General features: G+C 72.5%; 1 protein-coding gene across 1 annotated transcript in view; it reads left to right on the top strand.

Annotated features, from left to right (window-relative positions):
- Positions 1-15815, top strand: part of MEGF6 (multiple EGF like domains 6) — a 62658-nt gene that overhangs the window by 9593 nt on the left and 37250 nt on the right. The window contains 2 exon segments of the mRNA XM_054691124.1: positions 1121-1230; positions 5462-5566. Of these exon segments, the coding sequence (XP_054547099.1) occupies positions 1121-1230; positions 5462-5566 (215 nt within the window).

Below are 15815 nucleotides of genomic sequence, written 5' to 3'. Positions count from 1 at the left end.
TTCTGGGGGAGGACCACTGCGCCCCGCATGGGCCTGTGGGTGATGCGGGCTGTGGGGAGGGCAGGGGCCTGTGGCCTGCTGTCCGTCTCTCCAGGCCTTTCCCAGTAAACCCGGCGGCCGTCGGGAGGCACAGGGGGCGCGGAGGGGACGCTGGGGCACGGAGACCAGCCTGCGGCCCACACCCCGGCTGCGGTGCCGCGGCCTGGGCGCCGGGGCTGCGGGAGGCGACGGCGCAGGGCAGCCTGGTAGCCACTAGCCCGCCCAGGGGCCGCACGAGCCCCTCCCAGAGGCGGCCGGACCCTCTGGGTGCCCCGTGTGGCGGCAGGGCCAGGCCCGCCTGGGGCGCTCTGAGGGCCGTGGCTCAGAGGCTGGGGCGGGAGGTGGCCGTGGCCGGCTTGGCCCTGTCCGGCTGCACCGCGGGAGCAGCACGTAGCGGGGAGAGGAGTAAATATTTACGAGGTGAGGCCCAGACACTGTCCGCCGCGGCGGCCGGTCCTCCCAGCAGGCGGATCACGTCCAGCCAGAGTTCCGGGAAGCAGCCTTGTTGTTGGGGCCGCCCCTCACCTGGAGGTGCCCTGGGCGCGAGGGCCCTGGACCCCGCTGTGGGGCCCGCCGGGCGCCTCTCCTGCCCCTCCTCTCTGGGGGGACTGGGCTGGAGGTTGCAGGGGTGTCCGCTTCCTCCCCTTCCACTACTGTGTCCCCCTTCCTGCCCATGCCCCACACCCCCGCAGGACAGCCCCCTCCTGCTGGGGCCACGGCCCCCGGACCCCAGGGCGTGTGTGGAGCCCCGAGTCCTGGGCCGGTCGCCTGACGCTGCTGGGGTAAATCTTGATGAATCGGCCTCAGACCACAGGAATCTGCTCTCACGTTCTGGAGGCTGGAGCCGGGTGGGGGGGGCAGGGCTGGCTCCTCCGGAGGGCTGGGGCGCGAAGTGCCCATCCCAGCCCGCTCCGAGGTGGGGCTGGGCCAGCGTGGGGGCAGCGCAGCCCGGGCCCGGGCGGGGGCGGGGGGCGTTGCAGGGCTCTGCTGGGCAGTGGGATGGGGAGACCTGGCCTGGGGGGTGGTGTGGTGGGCGGGCGGGCGGGTCTGCGCTGCAAACGCTTCCCCCTCTCCTCTCCAGAACCGTCTACTACACGGGCTACCGGCTGGTGTACGCCGTGGAGACGCAGACCGTGCTCAGGTGCTGCCCAGGGTGGAGCCAGCTGCCCGGCGACCAGGGCTGTCTGTCCCGTGAGTGCCCAGCCGCCCCGCTGCCCCCCCCCCCCGTCCGGAAGAGGCCCTGTCAGCGGGGTCCTGTCCCCACACTGGGGACAACCTCAGCGACCTCCAGGGCCCAGCAGCCGTTGGCTCCCGGGCGGTGCCGAGCAGCCAGCAGAGCGCTGGAGCGGCGTCCACGCTGAGGTCGGCCCACCGGGGTGGGCTCCAGGTTGAGGGGCTTCATCTGCCGGCGCCCGAGGGCCGCCCGGGCCATGTGGTGTCAGTGGCTCCGGCCCAGCCCGGCGGGTCGGGTGGCGCGTGAGTCTTGCCGGCTCAGGTCCTGGGCCGCTCGCACCTGGGCCGGGGCTGGGCCTGGAGGCCGTGGTGGACCAGCCCACCGCTGCAGGCACCCTGGCCGTGCTGTCACCCGCTGCATGGCACGTCCATCACTGCCCCCCGGGGGTCCTGTGAGCCCCAGCGGGAGGGAGAGCCCACGCGCCGGCCCGGCCCCGGCAGGCTCTGCGGCCACTCACACACACCAGGCAGTTGCCCCGTCCAGGGCAGGGCTCATGCCGGGGTCCAGCTGCGGGGCCATTGGAGAAGGGGCCTGGCGTGGCGCGGGCACTGGTGGCTGGACAGTGGGCTGGGGTGGCGTCAGCGTGGTGACCGTGGAGGTGGGTGGGCGCGGGGCGTGAGCACAGGGGCATGTGCGTGGGCCAGGCTGCGAGGGCGAGCGTCGCACGCCCCGGGGAGCTGCCCCAGGCGGCCTCCCTGAGCGGTGCCATCGTGATGTGGGGCGAAGGCCGAGGGGTGGGGTGCCTGGAGGGCTCCGGCCGGAAGGGCCGTGACGGAGCTGGACTCAGGGTGTCCGGAGCCCCTGGCCCCAGCCCCCCCGCCCCCCCACCGCCCGCACACAGGAAACGCGGGGCGTCTCCGGGCAGAGACGCCCGCCAGCGGCTCGTGGAAGCAGAGGGGACGGATGGCGGGATGTTTTCCCTGGAGAGGAAACGGCCGTTCTCTGCAGGACGGGAGCTGGAGGAAAGCGACGGAAGCCCTGGGGGCCCTGTGCTCTGGGGGGCGGCGGGGAGGGGGGCGGCCTCTCAGGCCCAGGCTGCCCGTCTGGGTGGCTCTGACCGGGCGGCTGACGTGGCCGTTTCTGTGCCGCTGGCGTCTGGGAGACAAGGGGTCTTTTGAGGGGGTGCAGCGCGGACCTCCAAGCCCAGGTCCCCTCCACGCCCCAGGCCCACACTCCTGGCTCGGTTGGTCAGGAAACAGTAGCGACTGCGGGGCTGGCAGGAAGTGGGGCTCCAGCCTGTGTCCCCGGGCCTGCCCCCAGGAGGGCCGGGCAGCGGCCGCAGGGTGGGCGCAGGGGCCCGGCCGGCGACCTTGGTTTCGTCTGTGTCTCGGCAGCCGTCCGGGGTCAGCAGGCCGAGCGCTCTGGGGCCCAGGTCCTGCCTTTTCAGGAACTCGGGGCGCCACGGAAGCCTCCACTGGGCCGGGCTGTGACCGTGTCCCGTCCAGCCTGGCTCTGCGTGGGCTCTGGCCTGCCAGTTCTGCCCGAGCCGGGCGCGGAGGTGGCTCTGCTGCGGGGGGAGTGGGGGGGGCCGAGCCAGCACCCGGGGCGGCCGGCGGTGCAGGGGGGCGGAGCTGGCGGGCAGGGCGGAGGGGGGCAGGCAGGGCAGGCCGGGCCCCGGGGGGCAGGTCGTCTGGTCAGCGGGGCCAGGCGAAGTGTCCCCACGTGGGTCCCGAACTCAAGGGCTTCTTAGTTGTTTGCTTCTAGGAATTCGCCTTTAGCTCGGGGTTTCCTCATTCGCGTGCGCAGCGTTCACCTGCTTGTGAGGATCCGGAAGGGCCCGCGGTGTGGGCCCTGGGGACGAGCTGGCCCGAGAGGGTGGGGGGGTGGGGGGGTGGGGGTGTGGCTCAGGCGGAAGCCTGCGGGGGGGCGGGGCACTTCCTTTCTTCTTCCATTCATTCATTCTTTCCCCAGCTGGGGGTTGGGGCTCAGACTCCAGCAGGGGGGGGCCTGCCCACGGGCCTGGGGTCGGAGCACAGAGCTCCCTCCCGGTGGGAGGCTGGTGGGCGAGACTTGCTGAGTTGGGGGGAAGGGAGGGCAGGGGCTGGAGGACGCTGGGGGAGGGCTCAGAGCCTCTGCCTGCCCCCTGCTGCCTGCAGACCCCCCGGCGCTTGCTCCTGAGGGGGCAGCGCCCAGCTTGGGCCTCAGGTGCAGCGAGCCTGGGCTCGGCAGTGCTTGTCTGTGCCGCCATTGGCACCCGGCCGTGGTGCCTTGTCCCCAGCCGGCGGGACCCGGGGCCTGGGCCGCGTGGAGGCCCCCGACCCAACCCGCAGGACCACCTCCTCCCCCCCCGCCCGCCGTCCCCTGAGCCCAGCGCTGCCAGCGGCCACCGGCTCCCGCCAGTAGCTGCTTGGGGTTGGTTTTTAGCCCCCAGGGGGCCAGAACCTTCTGGAAGCCTCAGTCTGTTTTTTTTGTGCATTTCCTATCCCGTGAGCTCACACCAGGTGCTGGGGAGTCCTGGGTTCCCAGAACCCCCAACCCTGGGGTTCAGGGGAGTCCAGGCCCCCCTGGCCAGCACGCCTATGGGCGTCAGGGCGAGCTGGCGCGGGGTCCTCCGAGTCCCTGCCCCCCAGAGAGCACAGTGTCGGGGGGCGAAGGGCCCCCAGGAGCGGCGCTCCCTCCTATTTGGAGGGTGTTTGGAGTTTTCGGCCTCCGTTCTCCCGTCCTCCCAGCACCTCCCCGTGCCCAGGCTGGGCTCTCTGCGGCCCGCGGCCCGCGGGTCAGACTGGGAAGGGCCACCCCCATTTCCTCCTGGGCAGTGACCTGGAAGCGCAGCCGCGTGCAGACAATGTGGGGTCCGAGGGTGTGGGCGGAGGGGGCGCGTGGGAGGGGCGCGCGTGGAGGGCGAGGGGCCGTGCAGGGTGGGGCAGTGGGAGGGGGACACTCGCCAGCCAGAGAATGGCCGGAAGCGCCCCCAGCCACGAGAAACTGCAACTGCGCTGGCGGGGGAGGGCGCGAGTGAGGGGAGCAGTGGGGGGTTCAGGCAGAGGGCTTGGGGGGCTGCCTTTGTGCAGGGAGCAGTGGGAAGCGCGTCTGGGTTCGGGGGTCCTGGGAGCAGGGTCCGGGAGCGCGGTTCTGACTCTGCCGCCAGGAAGGCTGGTGTCCCGGGGCCCTGGGCCCCTGCCTGGCATGTGCCCTGGGGGGCCCGGCCTGACTCCGGGCGGACCCCCAGAGGTGACTGGCCATGACCGCAGCCCGGACATCGGGCCCTTCCCCAGCGCCGCCCCCCGGGCTCCGGCCCGCGCGGGGCAGCCCGAGGGAGGCGGCAGGAGGCCGCCGTGGCGGGGGTCGCCCTCTGCGTCCGGCCTCTGCCGCTCTCTCCCCTTTCCGCTCTCAACGCCCGGCCGGCCTGGCCTGTGTGCGGACGGCAGCTGCCCCGCTGCTGGCCCCGGCAGGACGCGAGGGTGGGTGCTGGGGGCGGGGCTGTCCCGCTCTGACCCCGGCCCTGGGCTCTGCAAACTCGCTCGCGGCCACCGCGGCACCGCCCTGCCTCGGCACACGTGTGCACGCCCGCGCCCTCGGCCTGCCCAGCCCAGCCCGCGGGCAGCCTGCGCCCGGGTGCCCCGCCCTCGCCACAGTCTCCCTGGCCTGGGCCTCCCCTGCCCCCCGGCCCCTGCCCGAAGGGCGCTGGCCACGGAGCCTCACCCAGAGCTCCAGAGCCCCGGGCCGGGCCAGGCAGCGAACGGCCTCCCACCTCGGGACTGCGAGCTCGCGGCTTCTGGGCTCCAGTCTCCCCGAGACTCCCCGCAGGGGCCCTGCCGCCCCCTGGGCTCTGTCCCGGGGTCTTGGCCGAGCACTGGGCCCCGTGCACCCCGCCTGCAGCTGTGGCTGCTCCGCCTTGCCCCTGCACCCCCCTCCCCGCCATCCCCACAGGCCCCCACCCTGCGCGCTGTCACATCCCATCGAAAGACGCTGCAGTCAGGATGCGGCTGAGGAGGGCCAGGGAGGCCTGCGGCTCCTGGGGGGCCGCATGTGACCCGGCGCTTGACCTGCCTCGAGGGCTGTGTCCTGTGCAGCCCGAGGCCTCGCCTTCCTCACTTCCTGCAGGGCCCGGGGAGGAAACAGAGGGCAGAGCTGGAGCCGGGTGGGGGCCCTAGGGACTGTCCTGTCCTGGGTGGGTGGGCACCCCCAGACCCAGCGGGTGGCGCCCCCAGACCCAGCGAGTCCTCACGTCCCTCTCTCTCTCCGCAGCCCGGTGCAGTGCCGGCTTCTGTGTGAACGGTGGACGCTGCCTGTCCGGCTCGGCCCCCCGGTGCCGCTGTCCCCCAGGCTTCCGGGGCCCTCGCTGCCAGCACGGTGAGTGGGAGCCTCCTGGTGTGGGGCCCGTGGGGTGGCACAGTCAGCAGGGAGACCCCATCCTCTCCTGCAGCCCGTCTGAGGACGCTGGCGGGGGACGCCGACCTGTCTGCCCCCCACATTCTGGTGCCCACCCTGTCTGTGGGTGCCCCTAGGCGGGAACGCAGAGTCAGGGCTGGCCGGGGCCCCAGGTCGCCTGTCCTTGGGGTTAGGGAGGAGCCGGGAGCACCTGCCATGGAGCGGGGCGCCCCGTCCGCACTGGCCGGGGGTGGTGCAGCCTGGGGATGGGTGCGGCCCTGGGAGGGGATGGGTGCGGCGGAGGTTGGGGGTGCACCCCGGGGCTGGTGCTGCGGCTCTGAGCACGCCCAGGGACTTCTGGAGGTGCCTGGAGAGCACAGGGTCCTCCCGAGCCATGTCCGTCCTCGCTGCGGGAGGGGGCTCCGTGGGCGGGTTTCCGCTTCGCGGGGCTCCTGGTCGCACGTGCGGCTGGGGGAGCCGTGGGGACCGGGCGTGCAGCCAGGCTGCCTGGGAAACTGGATCCTGGCAGCCGGTTTCCGGCGCTTTGAACTGAGTGCGGGGGCTGTCCCGGGTGGCAGGGGGGCCGCGGCGTCCCGAGAGGCTGGGGGGGCTTCCGGCTGTCGGCGCCGGACATCGGGGAGTCGGGGGAATGCCGAGGTGCCGCTCTGGCCCCAGCGCGCGAAGACGGCCAGGAGGTGCGGCGGGAGCCTGGGGTGCCGAACTTGGGAGGGGCGGTGTGGGACCGTGGACTCTGCTTTTAGCCAGAAGGCTCTGGGCTGGGGTGCACCGACCGGCGGCCCTGGGCCCTGGGGGCTGGAGTGAGGCCCTTCCAGATGTGGGGGCGCCTCCTGTGCTCTGCCCTCCAGGCCGCAAGCCTCAGCCCGCTCCTTGGGGCTCTGGCCTCTGTGGGCTCACCAGAGGCCGCCTCACGGCCCTGACCCCGATGGCTGCTGGGGCTGAGGCCAGGGCAGGGCCCAGCCCTCTGGGGTCTTCACTCATGGCCCAGGTGGGCCTAAGGGGCGCCTTGAGGGTCCTCCCTCTGAGGACGGCTCTTGAGCCCCTTCTTGACCGCCCACTGCTGCCTGCACCCCCTCAATGGCCACCGCCAGAGTGGGGTCCCCGTGAGAGGAAGGAGGGGCAGATCCCCCAGGCCCCTCCCGCCAACTCCCAGACCCGGCCCGCGGAGCACCTGCCCATGACTGGCTCACCCGGGGCGGGAGGACAGTGGCCAGGGGCCGAGAGCAGAGGCCGGGGTGGTCCCCTGGTCGGCCTGTCCCAGAAGAAAGGCCGTGCGCAGAGCGGGGTGCGAGCGGGGAGGTGGGCGGGAGTGAGGCCGTGCTCCATGCGGTGTGAGCCGGGGCGCCCGCCCTCCCGCCGCGCCCCCGCCCTCCCGCCGCGCCCCGCCTCCATGCGCCCCCCGCCTCAGCCCCGGGTGTGCACAGTCGGGAATACTTAGCCACCCCCTTGTAATTGATTCCAGGTTTGAAAATAAAAGCCATATTTTTCTGGTTCCCCCAACTTCTTTCCTTGGAACAAAGGACTGGGGTGTGGAGAGGAACCCGGGCAGGGGGTGGGGAGCCCTGCACACCGGAGCCCCGGGGCCTGACGGGTCCTCCCACTGGAAGGAGGCCGGGGGCTGGGGGCTGGGGGCCTGGGAGTGGCTGGGGAGCTGTGGGGCAGTTCGGGGCCTGGAGTCCCCTCAGGGCTCCCTGAGGGCGTGAGGGGAGGAGGCGGGGGTGGGGCGCCCACGGGGCAGGGCTTCTGCGTCTGCGCCAGCGAGTGGACAGACAGACAGGGGGAGGCCCCGACCCTCCCTGCTGCCGTGCGCCTGCGGGTGCGACCTGACCGCCTGAGGTCCGCGGCCACGGGGCTGCTTTGGCGCCAGCCGCGACGGCCCGGGACAGGCTCTGCCTCGGCGGCCCCTCCCTCTGCTCCGCTCCCACGAGGCCAGGGGGCCGGCCAGCTTCTCACACCTGCTCAGCGGCACCGGCCCCTCCTTGGGCGCCACTCCCGAAACCGCCAAGAGCCGCGCTTGTGTGCAGGGCCGGGCTGGGCCTCTGCTGGCCTCTGCCCTGGGGGAGGCCTGGGAGCAGCCTGGGGGCCGCCGGCACCGGTGCCCCCCGTCCTTGTGCCCAGCGAGCCTCGTCCCTGCAGACCCCGGACTGGCTGGCACCCCGGCTGCTCGGGGTGCTGACCCGGAAGGGCACTGTCGTCCCGTCAGCCGTTCGCCTCTTGCTGGGTCTGCCCCCGCCCGCCCCCACAAAGCGCCGTGTCTCCGGGGGGGCCGTGTCTGGCCGAGCACGCAGCTCGTGGGCCCTCCCGGGCAGGTTCCGGGCCGGTGGGCTCCGAATGACGTCGGTGCAGAAGCCCGCCCGTCCGCCTCCCGGCCTGGGGTCTGAGTGGCCCGCCTGCCCCCTGCGCCCACTGGGCGGTGGCGCGGCTTCTTGAGGGCCCCTGCCAGGCTGGGCCAGCTGCCCGGGCAGGACCGAGGCTCGGGCTCCAGAGGAGGACCAGGCCTCCCGGCCTCCCGCCCACACAGCCCGCCCTTCCCCCTGGGTGGTCTTCCCGCACAATGGGCGCCTGAAAGGACCCTTTGGTCCAGGCCTGCCCCCCCCACGCGTCCCCCCTGCTCCCCCACTGCTGTTCCAGGCGCTAGGGAAATGCCCGCCACGCATGGGGGCAGCCCTGGTGTCCTGCCGTCCAGATGGCTGAGCCTCCGCAGTGCAGTGGCCTGGTCTGTGGCTGGCTCCGTGCCGGCAGCCGCCCCGCCCCGCAGGACAGGCCCGGGGGCTCCGTGGTTCCCACCGCCTCGGGAAGGCCGGGTCCGGCGCAGGAGTGCCCTCGGGTGTGTTTTGGGCCAAGGGCCGTGCTGGCCCCGGGCAGGCTGCGGGCAGTGCTGGGCCGAGTGAAGCCAGGCACCGATTCCAGCCCAGCAGATCGGGCCGACTGACGGCCTGCTGGCCACGGCGCGGGCTCGGGCAAGGCCCCTGCACCGGCCCCTGCTCCTGCTGTACGCTGGCCCCTCGGCCCAGGGCCCCGGCAGCGAGGGGAGCAGAGGCAAACCCCAGCCGCAGAGCCTCCCGGGGTCGCGGCCCCTCGTGCGGACCAGGGTCGAGATGCCCATGCCGGGCTGCGGTGGCCACCTGCTTTGGACTGGGGCCGCGAGGCGGCAGCAGGGCCGGAGGGGCTGGCTCGAGTGTGGGAGGGAAGCCGGGGAGCGGGGGTGAAGCCACGATAGCCCCAGGTGGACCCCCTCTGCCCACTTCCCGGGACCCCAATGACGGGGCCCCTTCTTGTCACCCCGTCCTCTGCAGCTGGCGCTCCCCCTCACCCGCACCAGGTCTGGGGTAGGAGAGCCCGGGGGCAATAAAATGCAGCCAGCTGCACCCCTGTGCCCAGTCCGCCTGCAGCTCAGGGCCCTGGGGCTCCAGCTCTCAGCCCGCCCGTGACCTCCCGCCAGAGCCTTTTGGGGCTCCCCGAGGCTGGTCCTGCCGCCCGAGCCAGGGCTATTTGGGGCCAGTTCCAGGCAATGCACTGGCTGCCCTTGTTGGGCTCCCGGGTCTGCCCGGCCCCCACCCCAACAGGATAATTAATGAGGGGTCTGCCCGCGAGGGGCTGGCACGGGCTGCTCGGAATCTGCGCTGGTCTTGGCGGCTCCAGCATTCCAGAGCAGGGCCTGGCCCTCAGCGCCGGCGAGGCAGGCCTGGGCAGCACCGCGCGCCAAACCAGCTGATAGCAGGGCCGTGATGGTGCGGGGGGCGTGGGGTGGTGGTGGGGTGAGGGATGGGGGCGGGGGCACCGCGGCCCAGGCGGGTCTCACAGGTCAGTGTCTGCTGCGCCAGGTCAGCCGCCCCTGCCCATATCCCGGGCCAGGGTCCAGGGAGAGGCTCCCGAGCGGCAGGCAGAGGCCACTCCCTGCAGGAGGAGGCCGGGCTGGCAGGTGCCCTTGGCCTGGGAGCTGGGCTTCGGGGCACCCTGAGCTCAGTCTGGGGCCTCTCAGGACCTGCGTTCAGTCTGCTTCTCCCACCGCCGGGGCCGTGGGCGGGAAGATGCCCCCGCAGCCCAGGGCTCGGGCAGGCCCCTGGGGCGTGGGCAGCTGCCCCCCGCCGACTGGTGACCTGGGCAGGCTAGGTGGCTGCTGCCCTCACGGACAGGCAGTGCGGCCCTGCCCGGCGAGCGCAACTGGGGTCGTCCGGGTCTTCCGCCGAGGCCCTTAGAGCTCCCAGAGGGAGCTGGGGGTGAGGGGTGCCCCCCAGGACCCCACTATGTGCTCCAGGGCCTCCCTCCCAGGGCTGCCACTGGGCCCCTGGGGACCCAGCCCCCTGTGGCCCCAGAGCTCCTGGTGGGGAGGGCACCCTTTGGCTGGTGAGGGCTCCGCCCCGGCCTCCTGGGAGGGGCTCCTGCACCCCGGCCGTTGGCGCCAGCACAGCACAGACGCTGCTGCCCCCTGGTGGCGGCGAGAGGCCAGGGCGGGCACGGGGCTGCAGGGATGGGAGATCTGCTGGGCGGGGCCCCTCGCCTCACCCTGGCCCCCAACTCCTGCTGTCACACCTGAGGGCTGCTGAGGCCCGAGGGCACAAAGAGAGGAAGAGCCCCAGAAGGGGTCTGGACAACAGCCACACGCTCTTTCCTTTGTCCACCCGTCCGTCCATCGCTGGCTGGCCGTGTGCCAGGTTGCGGCCGGGTCAGCTGAGAAGCTGTCTGGGGGGCAGCGGGGCTGGGGTGGTGGCTGGAGACGAGCGTGGGGCACCAGGATGCGGGGTGGGGGTGGCCTGGCAGCCCCTCGGCAGCCCTGGCCTGGTCGCCCTGCAGCGCCCACCTCCTCGGGGCTGCAGAGCCACCAGCCCAGCCCACTGGCGCTGGCACGGAGGCCAGGCGATGCGGGGCCAGGCGATGCGGGGCCAGGAGATGCGGGGCCAGGCTGGGGCGGCCGAGGGCTGGCAGGCGCAGAGACGGGTGGGTAGCCAGGCCCCCCAGAAACCACAGAGCGCCTGCGGGGTGGCCTCCAGTGCCTCGGTCCCCAGTGCCACGTCTATGGGCTGGGGGCAGTTGGCGACCCTGGGGGCCTCTGGCTAACACCCCAAGCTTCCGCCTCATTCTCTTCCTTGGGGGGCTTTTGGGGCCCCGGACAGGGATTCTCTGCAGGAAGCAGTTCGGCTGACCCCACATCCAGGCACCTTCCCCCTTTCTGCACGTGTCTGCTGCCTTGCGGGAGGTGCCCGCCTAGCCAAGGCAGCAGGTGTCCGCCCGCAGAGGTGGCCGGGAGGGGCCCTGTTGCAGGACCTGCCTGGTTCGGGCGTGGCTCTGCGCCTCCACTCTGAACTCGCCCGTCTGCCCATCTGCCAGAGCCCAACTGCCCGTCTGCCCATCTGGTCCCTGCAGGGACCCCTCCGCAGCCTTGGGTGGCCTGGAAGGACGAGCGTGGCATCTGGGCAGCTGGGAGGGGCCACCTGTTCTGACTGGTGCTGCCTGTGGTGATGCTGGGTGCGGTTTAGGAGCTGACTGGCCGCTGCTGTCCAGCTGAGTGTCCTGGGCCGCCTGTCCTGGCCAGGGGTACCGGTAAGGGCGGGCGCCAGGCTGGTCAAGAGTGTCCGGCTATTGGGCTTGCGTCCGGGGGAACTGACGAGCCCTTCCCCAGGGTGGGCGGGCTTCAGAGGCCCAGCCCCGTCCAGCAGGGCTGCGAGCTGTGCTGGGGCCGAGCTCGGCCAGGGGCGCGAGATGTGGAGAGGGCGTCACGGCCTGTGCTGCGGCTGGGGCGGGGCCTGGTGCCGGGGCCTGCAAGCCAGGACCCACCTCACCTCTGTGGGGGATCAGAACATGTCTGGGTGGACCCGACGTGAGCCCAGAAGTCCTGGTTCTCGGCACAGATTTCCACACACTCACGCAGGTGCGCACACGCACACACACACAGAGGCGATGCGCAGACGCGTGCCTGGCCCTGCCTACACCGGCCCTTCCTCAGCCTCCCCTGCCGGGGGAGGGGGGCGGCTCCACAGTGGGGTGCTGTCGCCGCTCCCCGCAAGAATGGAAGCACCCCAGGAACTATTCCTCGAGGAGGGCTGGAAGCCTGGACGTTTGGGGGATGGAGGCGTGTTCTTGGCTGTGTTTTACGTTCCGCCTGGCTTTCTGGGAAGCCAGTTGGGGAAGACCCATTTCCACATTTTTGGAGGCTGATTTGTGTAAAAAGGCCGGCCCGGTAACTCAGCGTCCATCTGCTGTCCTCTCCGGCGGCTGCCTCCGTTTCCTGGAAGAGGCATCAATCTGGGTGCACGCTGGGGTGGGGTGGACAGTGCATTTTCAGGGGGCTCAGCTCCCTCACCGGCGCCTGGGCTTGCTCCCAGGGCCCGGGTCAGGGTGTCCATCTCTAAATGGGCAGCCGGCTGGCATGGTCAGGAGCCAGGGGAATGGCCACGCAGGCATCTGCTTCGGGGCCTGGGTGGATGCAGGGGTGATGGCCGGACCCTTCGTGTCCTGCTGTCCGCTGGGGTGCTGGTCCGGACCTCGGGGCCCCCTGCCGCCGACTCCGCCTGCCCCCCTCTTCTCGGACCCTGGCGGGACCAGCACTAAGAGTCCCCCTTAGTTCTGGGGCTGTGGTAGAGTGGGCCCACCCCCTCCCTTTACTGTTCCCCCAAAGCTCCCCCGAAGCCCCAGTCTCCTTCCAGCTTCTGGCCAGAACCAGCGCAGCCCTGCTGGGGCCCAGCCGCCTCCTCCTGAGGGCCCTCCCGCATGTGGACAGCAGGCCTGTCCCCACCCCCGTCTGTGGAAGCAGGGGAGGCTTTGTGGAAGTCGCTCCTGTGCAAGCCGTCCGGTGCCCACCATGCTGGGCAGAGGCCATGAGGCTGTGCCCTCTGCCCAGGTCCTTGGTGGGGGCCACGGCCTGGTCACCCCAGAAATCCAGAGCAGTGGGGCCTGTCTGACCAGTTCTGGGCGACCCACTCTCGGTCTCCCGGGTTGTCCTGGGTTTGCGCACGGGGAGGAGGGGCTTCCTATTCCCTGGACTGGGCTCTCCTGACCCTGGGCTTCCCGGGGGGTCATCACCTGCCCAACGTGGCACCGCCCCTGCCCTGTGCGAAGGCAGCGCTGAGGCCACTGGGCGGGGCGGGGCCAAGCTGAGGCTGCCGCCCTGGGCTGGCCTGGGGGCCTGGACTGGGGGCTCGCTGCAGCCCTGGGGCCCTTCAGACGCCCTCCATGAGCATGGACACGCTGGGCGGTCAGCGAGGGTCTCCAGAGCCGGGCCCAGGGCCGCCCCATGGAGAGACCCCGATTCCCGGCGGTCTGGCTGCTGCTTCCTCCCCGAGGCCCACCTGGCGCCTTCTCCCCGCCTGCCCGCCTGGTCCTGTGTGCCTGGGGCGCCCCGAGAGTCTGGTCCCCGCCTGGCCAAGGCAGCGTCCGCGCCGCCTCCCCCCGCTGTGCTGCGTGTGGCCTCGCCACAGGCTGGGGGCTGGGATGGGCGGCTTTGGGGGTGCGCGTGACACCATCTTGTCAGCAGTGGCCCTGTTGGGGTGTGTGGGGGGGCCAGGGGCGTCACGGGCTGGGCCTCCTCGGTCCACGTGGCCACCAGTGCAAATGCACGAGCCGCAAGGACACGTTCCTCAGGACGCGTCCCCGTCCGTCAACGCGGGGGCTGCCCTCTGCGGGCCTGGAGTCGGGAGCGGGACTGTCTGCCCGCCCAGCCCAGCGGCCGCGCTCCGGAGGCCCCCGCTGGCCGGCGCCCAGTCCTGCGGCCCCGGCACATGGGCTCCTGTGCGTCGGGCGTTCGTGGGCCGCAGGCTGCAGCGGGACATGCTGCGTGGGGCGGCCCTGACGCGGGAGCAGGCCCCGGCGTGAGCGCGGCCTCTGTTCAGCCACTCTCTCTCCGCCCTGCTCTGCCCCCGGAGGCGACCCAGCGGGCTCCACTCCACGCAGGGACACTTGGGGGCCTGCCGGTGACCGTGGTGGTTCATAAAAAACATGACGTTGTCTGCTCCAGGGGGCTCATGGGGGCTGTTTGGACCAAAATCGGGGGTTCAGTCTGGAAATCGGTCAGCTCGCTTCACAGAGTCCCGGGAGACCCCGTGGACCTGTCCGCTCAGCCCCATCCAGGGACCCACGGATGGCCCGGCAGGACAGCCAGGCTGAGCCCACTGAAGAGGGGTCCCGCTGACCCGCCCCGCCCCGCTGGCTCCCTCCCGCCCTGGCCCGCTGACCTGCCCCGCTGACCCCGCCCTGCTGACCCGTCCCGCTGACCCCGCTAACCCGCCCCGCTGACTCCAGCCCTGTCCCACCTGGCCCGGGGCGGCTGGGACCCCGCTCGTCCTGGGTGGGCTGGAGGCAAAGGCAGTCACGGGGGACACCTCCGCTGCCCACAGCCAGGCCCTGCCCCGGGCGGCGGGGGATTGGCTGGAGGTGGGGCTCGTCCCCCCAACCCGGCCGGCCTGGCAGATGCTTCGCTGGAGCGGCAGCTCGGCCAAGGCCGGGGCCCAGCAGGGAATGCGGTCGGGGAGCTTCTGGGACAAGCCGGGGCGGGCGCCCTCGTGGGCGGTGCCGACCGGGAACGCAGTGAACTTGCAGCGGCCGTGTGGCTCTGCGGGTCTCGTCTCCCGGTCCTCTGTCTGGGCCCCGTAGCCTGGGTGGACAAGAGTCTGGGCCCCCGCGAGGACCTGGCCGCAGCTGGGCCCTGGGGCGGTGTGGCCTTGGGCCTTCCTTGGGGCTCACGTGGAGCAGGGCGCTGCCGGCTCGGCGCTGCCCGGGGTCCTCCCTGCTGTCCTGGTCCACTCCCGGGGAGAGGAGGGGGGCCCGGAGGGGTTTGGGGGCTCCTTGGCTCCGGGGTGCTGGGCGTGGGTGGTGGGGACGCCCGGGGCAGGGCCTGCTGCCCGCTCCCCTGCTGCTGGGGGCGAGGCGCCGGGCTGGGGTCTGCAGGAGCGGGAGGGGGGCGTCCCCGGGCCTCAGGAGCTAGTGCGGGGACCCTTTCTCCAGCGCGGAGACTCGAGCTCCGGGCCCAGAGCTGGAGGCCGTGCCCGCCTGCTGCTCGGAAGCCCCTGGCCACGGCGTGGGCACCTCTGTGCGGCCCCCGGCCCTGGCCTTGCTCCTGCTAAGCTTCCCGCTTCCCTGGTCCGGCGCGCGGCCCGTCTGTGTGCCTGCCGGGAGCCGGGACGCAGCTGGCTGGGCCCTCGGTGCGGGCGACCGGGATGCCCCCGCCCAGCGTTGCCCTCGAGCCTGGGGCCCGCCCGGGCCGAGTCCTACCTGCATCCGGGACAGGCCGCTGCGGCCCGGGAAGGGCCCCGGCAGGGTGGAGCAGGCCCAGCTGTGCGCCCGGAAGCTGCGGGGTGGCCACGGGCGGAGCCCCATTCCTCTGCCCCCAGGAGGGGGCATTCCTGGGGAGACACAGCCTACAGTGCGTCCTGCCCAGGGAGGGGTCTCCCCATGTGGGTGCCTGGCCGTGGGGTGCTCCAGGAACCCCTTTCCCCAAGGGCTGCCCCCCTGCCCCTCAGCAGGACATCGTGAGGTGGGGCCACCATCTACCCACAGCCCCGCACTGTCCCCAGAGCCTCATGCGGTTCACTTCCCTCCAGCCCCATCTGGGTGACAGCGGGTGCAGAGGGGGTTCTGGGCCCCTCGGGCAGGCAGGGCCTCGTAAATCCCGGCTCCTGGCAGCTAGCCCCAGCCTGGGGGGCAGGATGCGGCATCACTTTCCCCAGACCCGGTGAGCCCAGGCCCCACCGTGTCCCCCCGGCAGCTGTGGCCTCCGCTGTGCCGGGGACACCTCCCCCTCTCCTCACTCCTGCGCCTCTGGGGGTGGGGTCCCTGCGCCCGCCCCACTCTGCCCCGACCCCACGGGGACCTGTTGTGCTTGGGGATGGGGCTGAGCCGCGTCCCTCCGCACGGAGAAGCTGCTGTGGGCGCGGGGAGTCGCGAGGGGCCAGGCAGGGTGAGGGGCGGGGGTGGGGGTCGGAGGAGGAGGTGAGGCGCTGCCGGCAGGAGGGGGGCCTGTGAGTCTGGCCCTGCCCTGCCCAGGGCGCCCAGGCCCTGCCCACGGGCAGCCGCCTTCCGGCCACCTGGCCCGAGGCTGCTCTCAGGACAGCCCCGGGCTGCCCACCGGCCACCTCCGTTCCCTGGGGAGTCTGGGTAGCTGCGCAGGCCTCTTCTCACTTTGCAGGAATCTCTAGGAATCCCCGGAAAATTCCCCCTGGGAACCCCCGCAGGCCCAGCTGACCTGGACCCCGGCAGCCCCGGCAGGTTCTGGTCCTGGCCT

The sequence above is a fragment of the Talpa occidentalis genome, unplaced genomic scaffold (assembly GCF_014898055.3).
Source record: "Talpa occidentalis isolate TD23 unplaced genomic scaffold, MPIMG_talOcc4v2.1 talOcc4.9, whole genome shotgun sequence".
NCBI classification, from domain to species: Eukaryota; Metazoa; Chordata; class Mammalia; order Eulipotyphla; family Talpidae; genus Talpa; species Talpa occidentalis.
The sequence above is the reverse complement of the archived record's forward strand: the minus strand, read 5'-3'. Positions and strand labels throughout refer to the sequence as shown.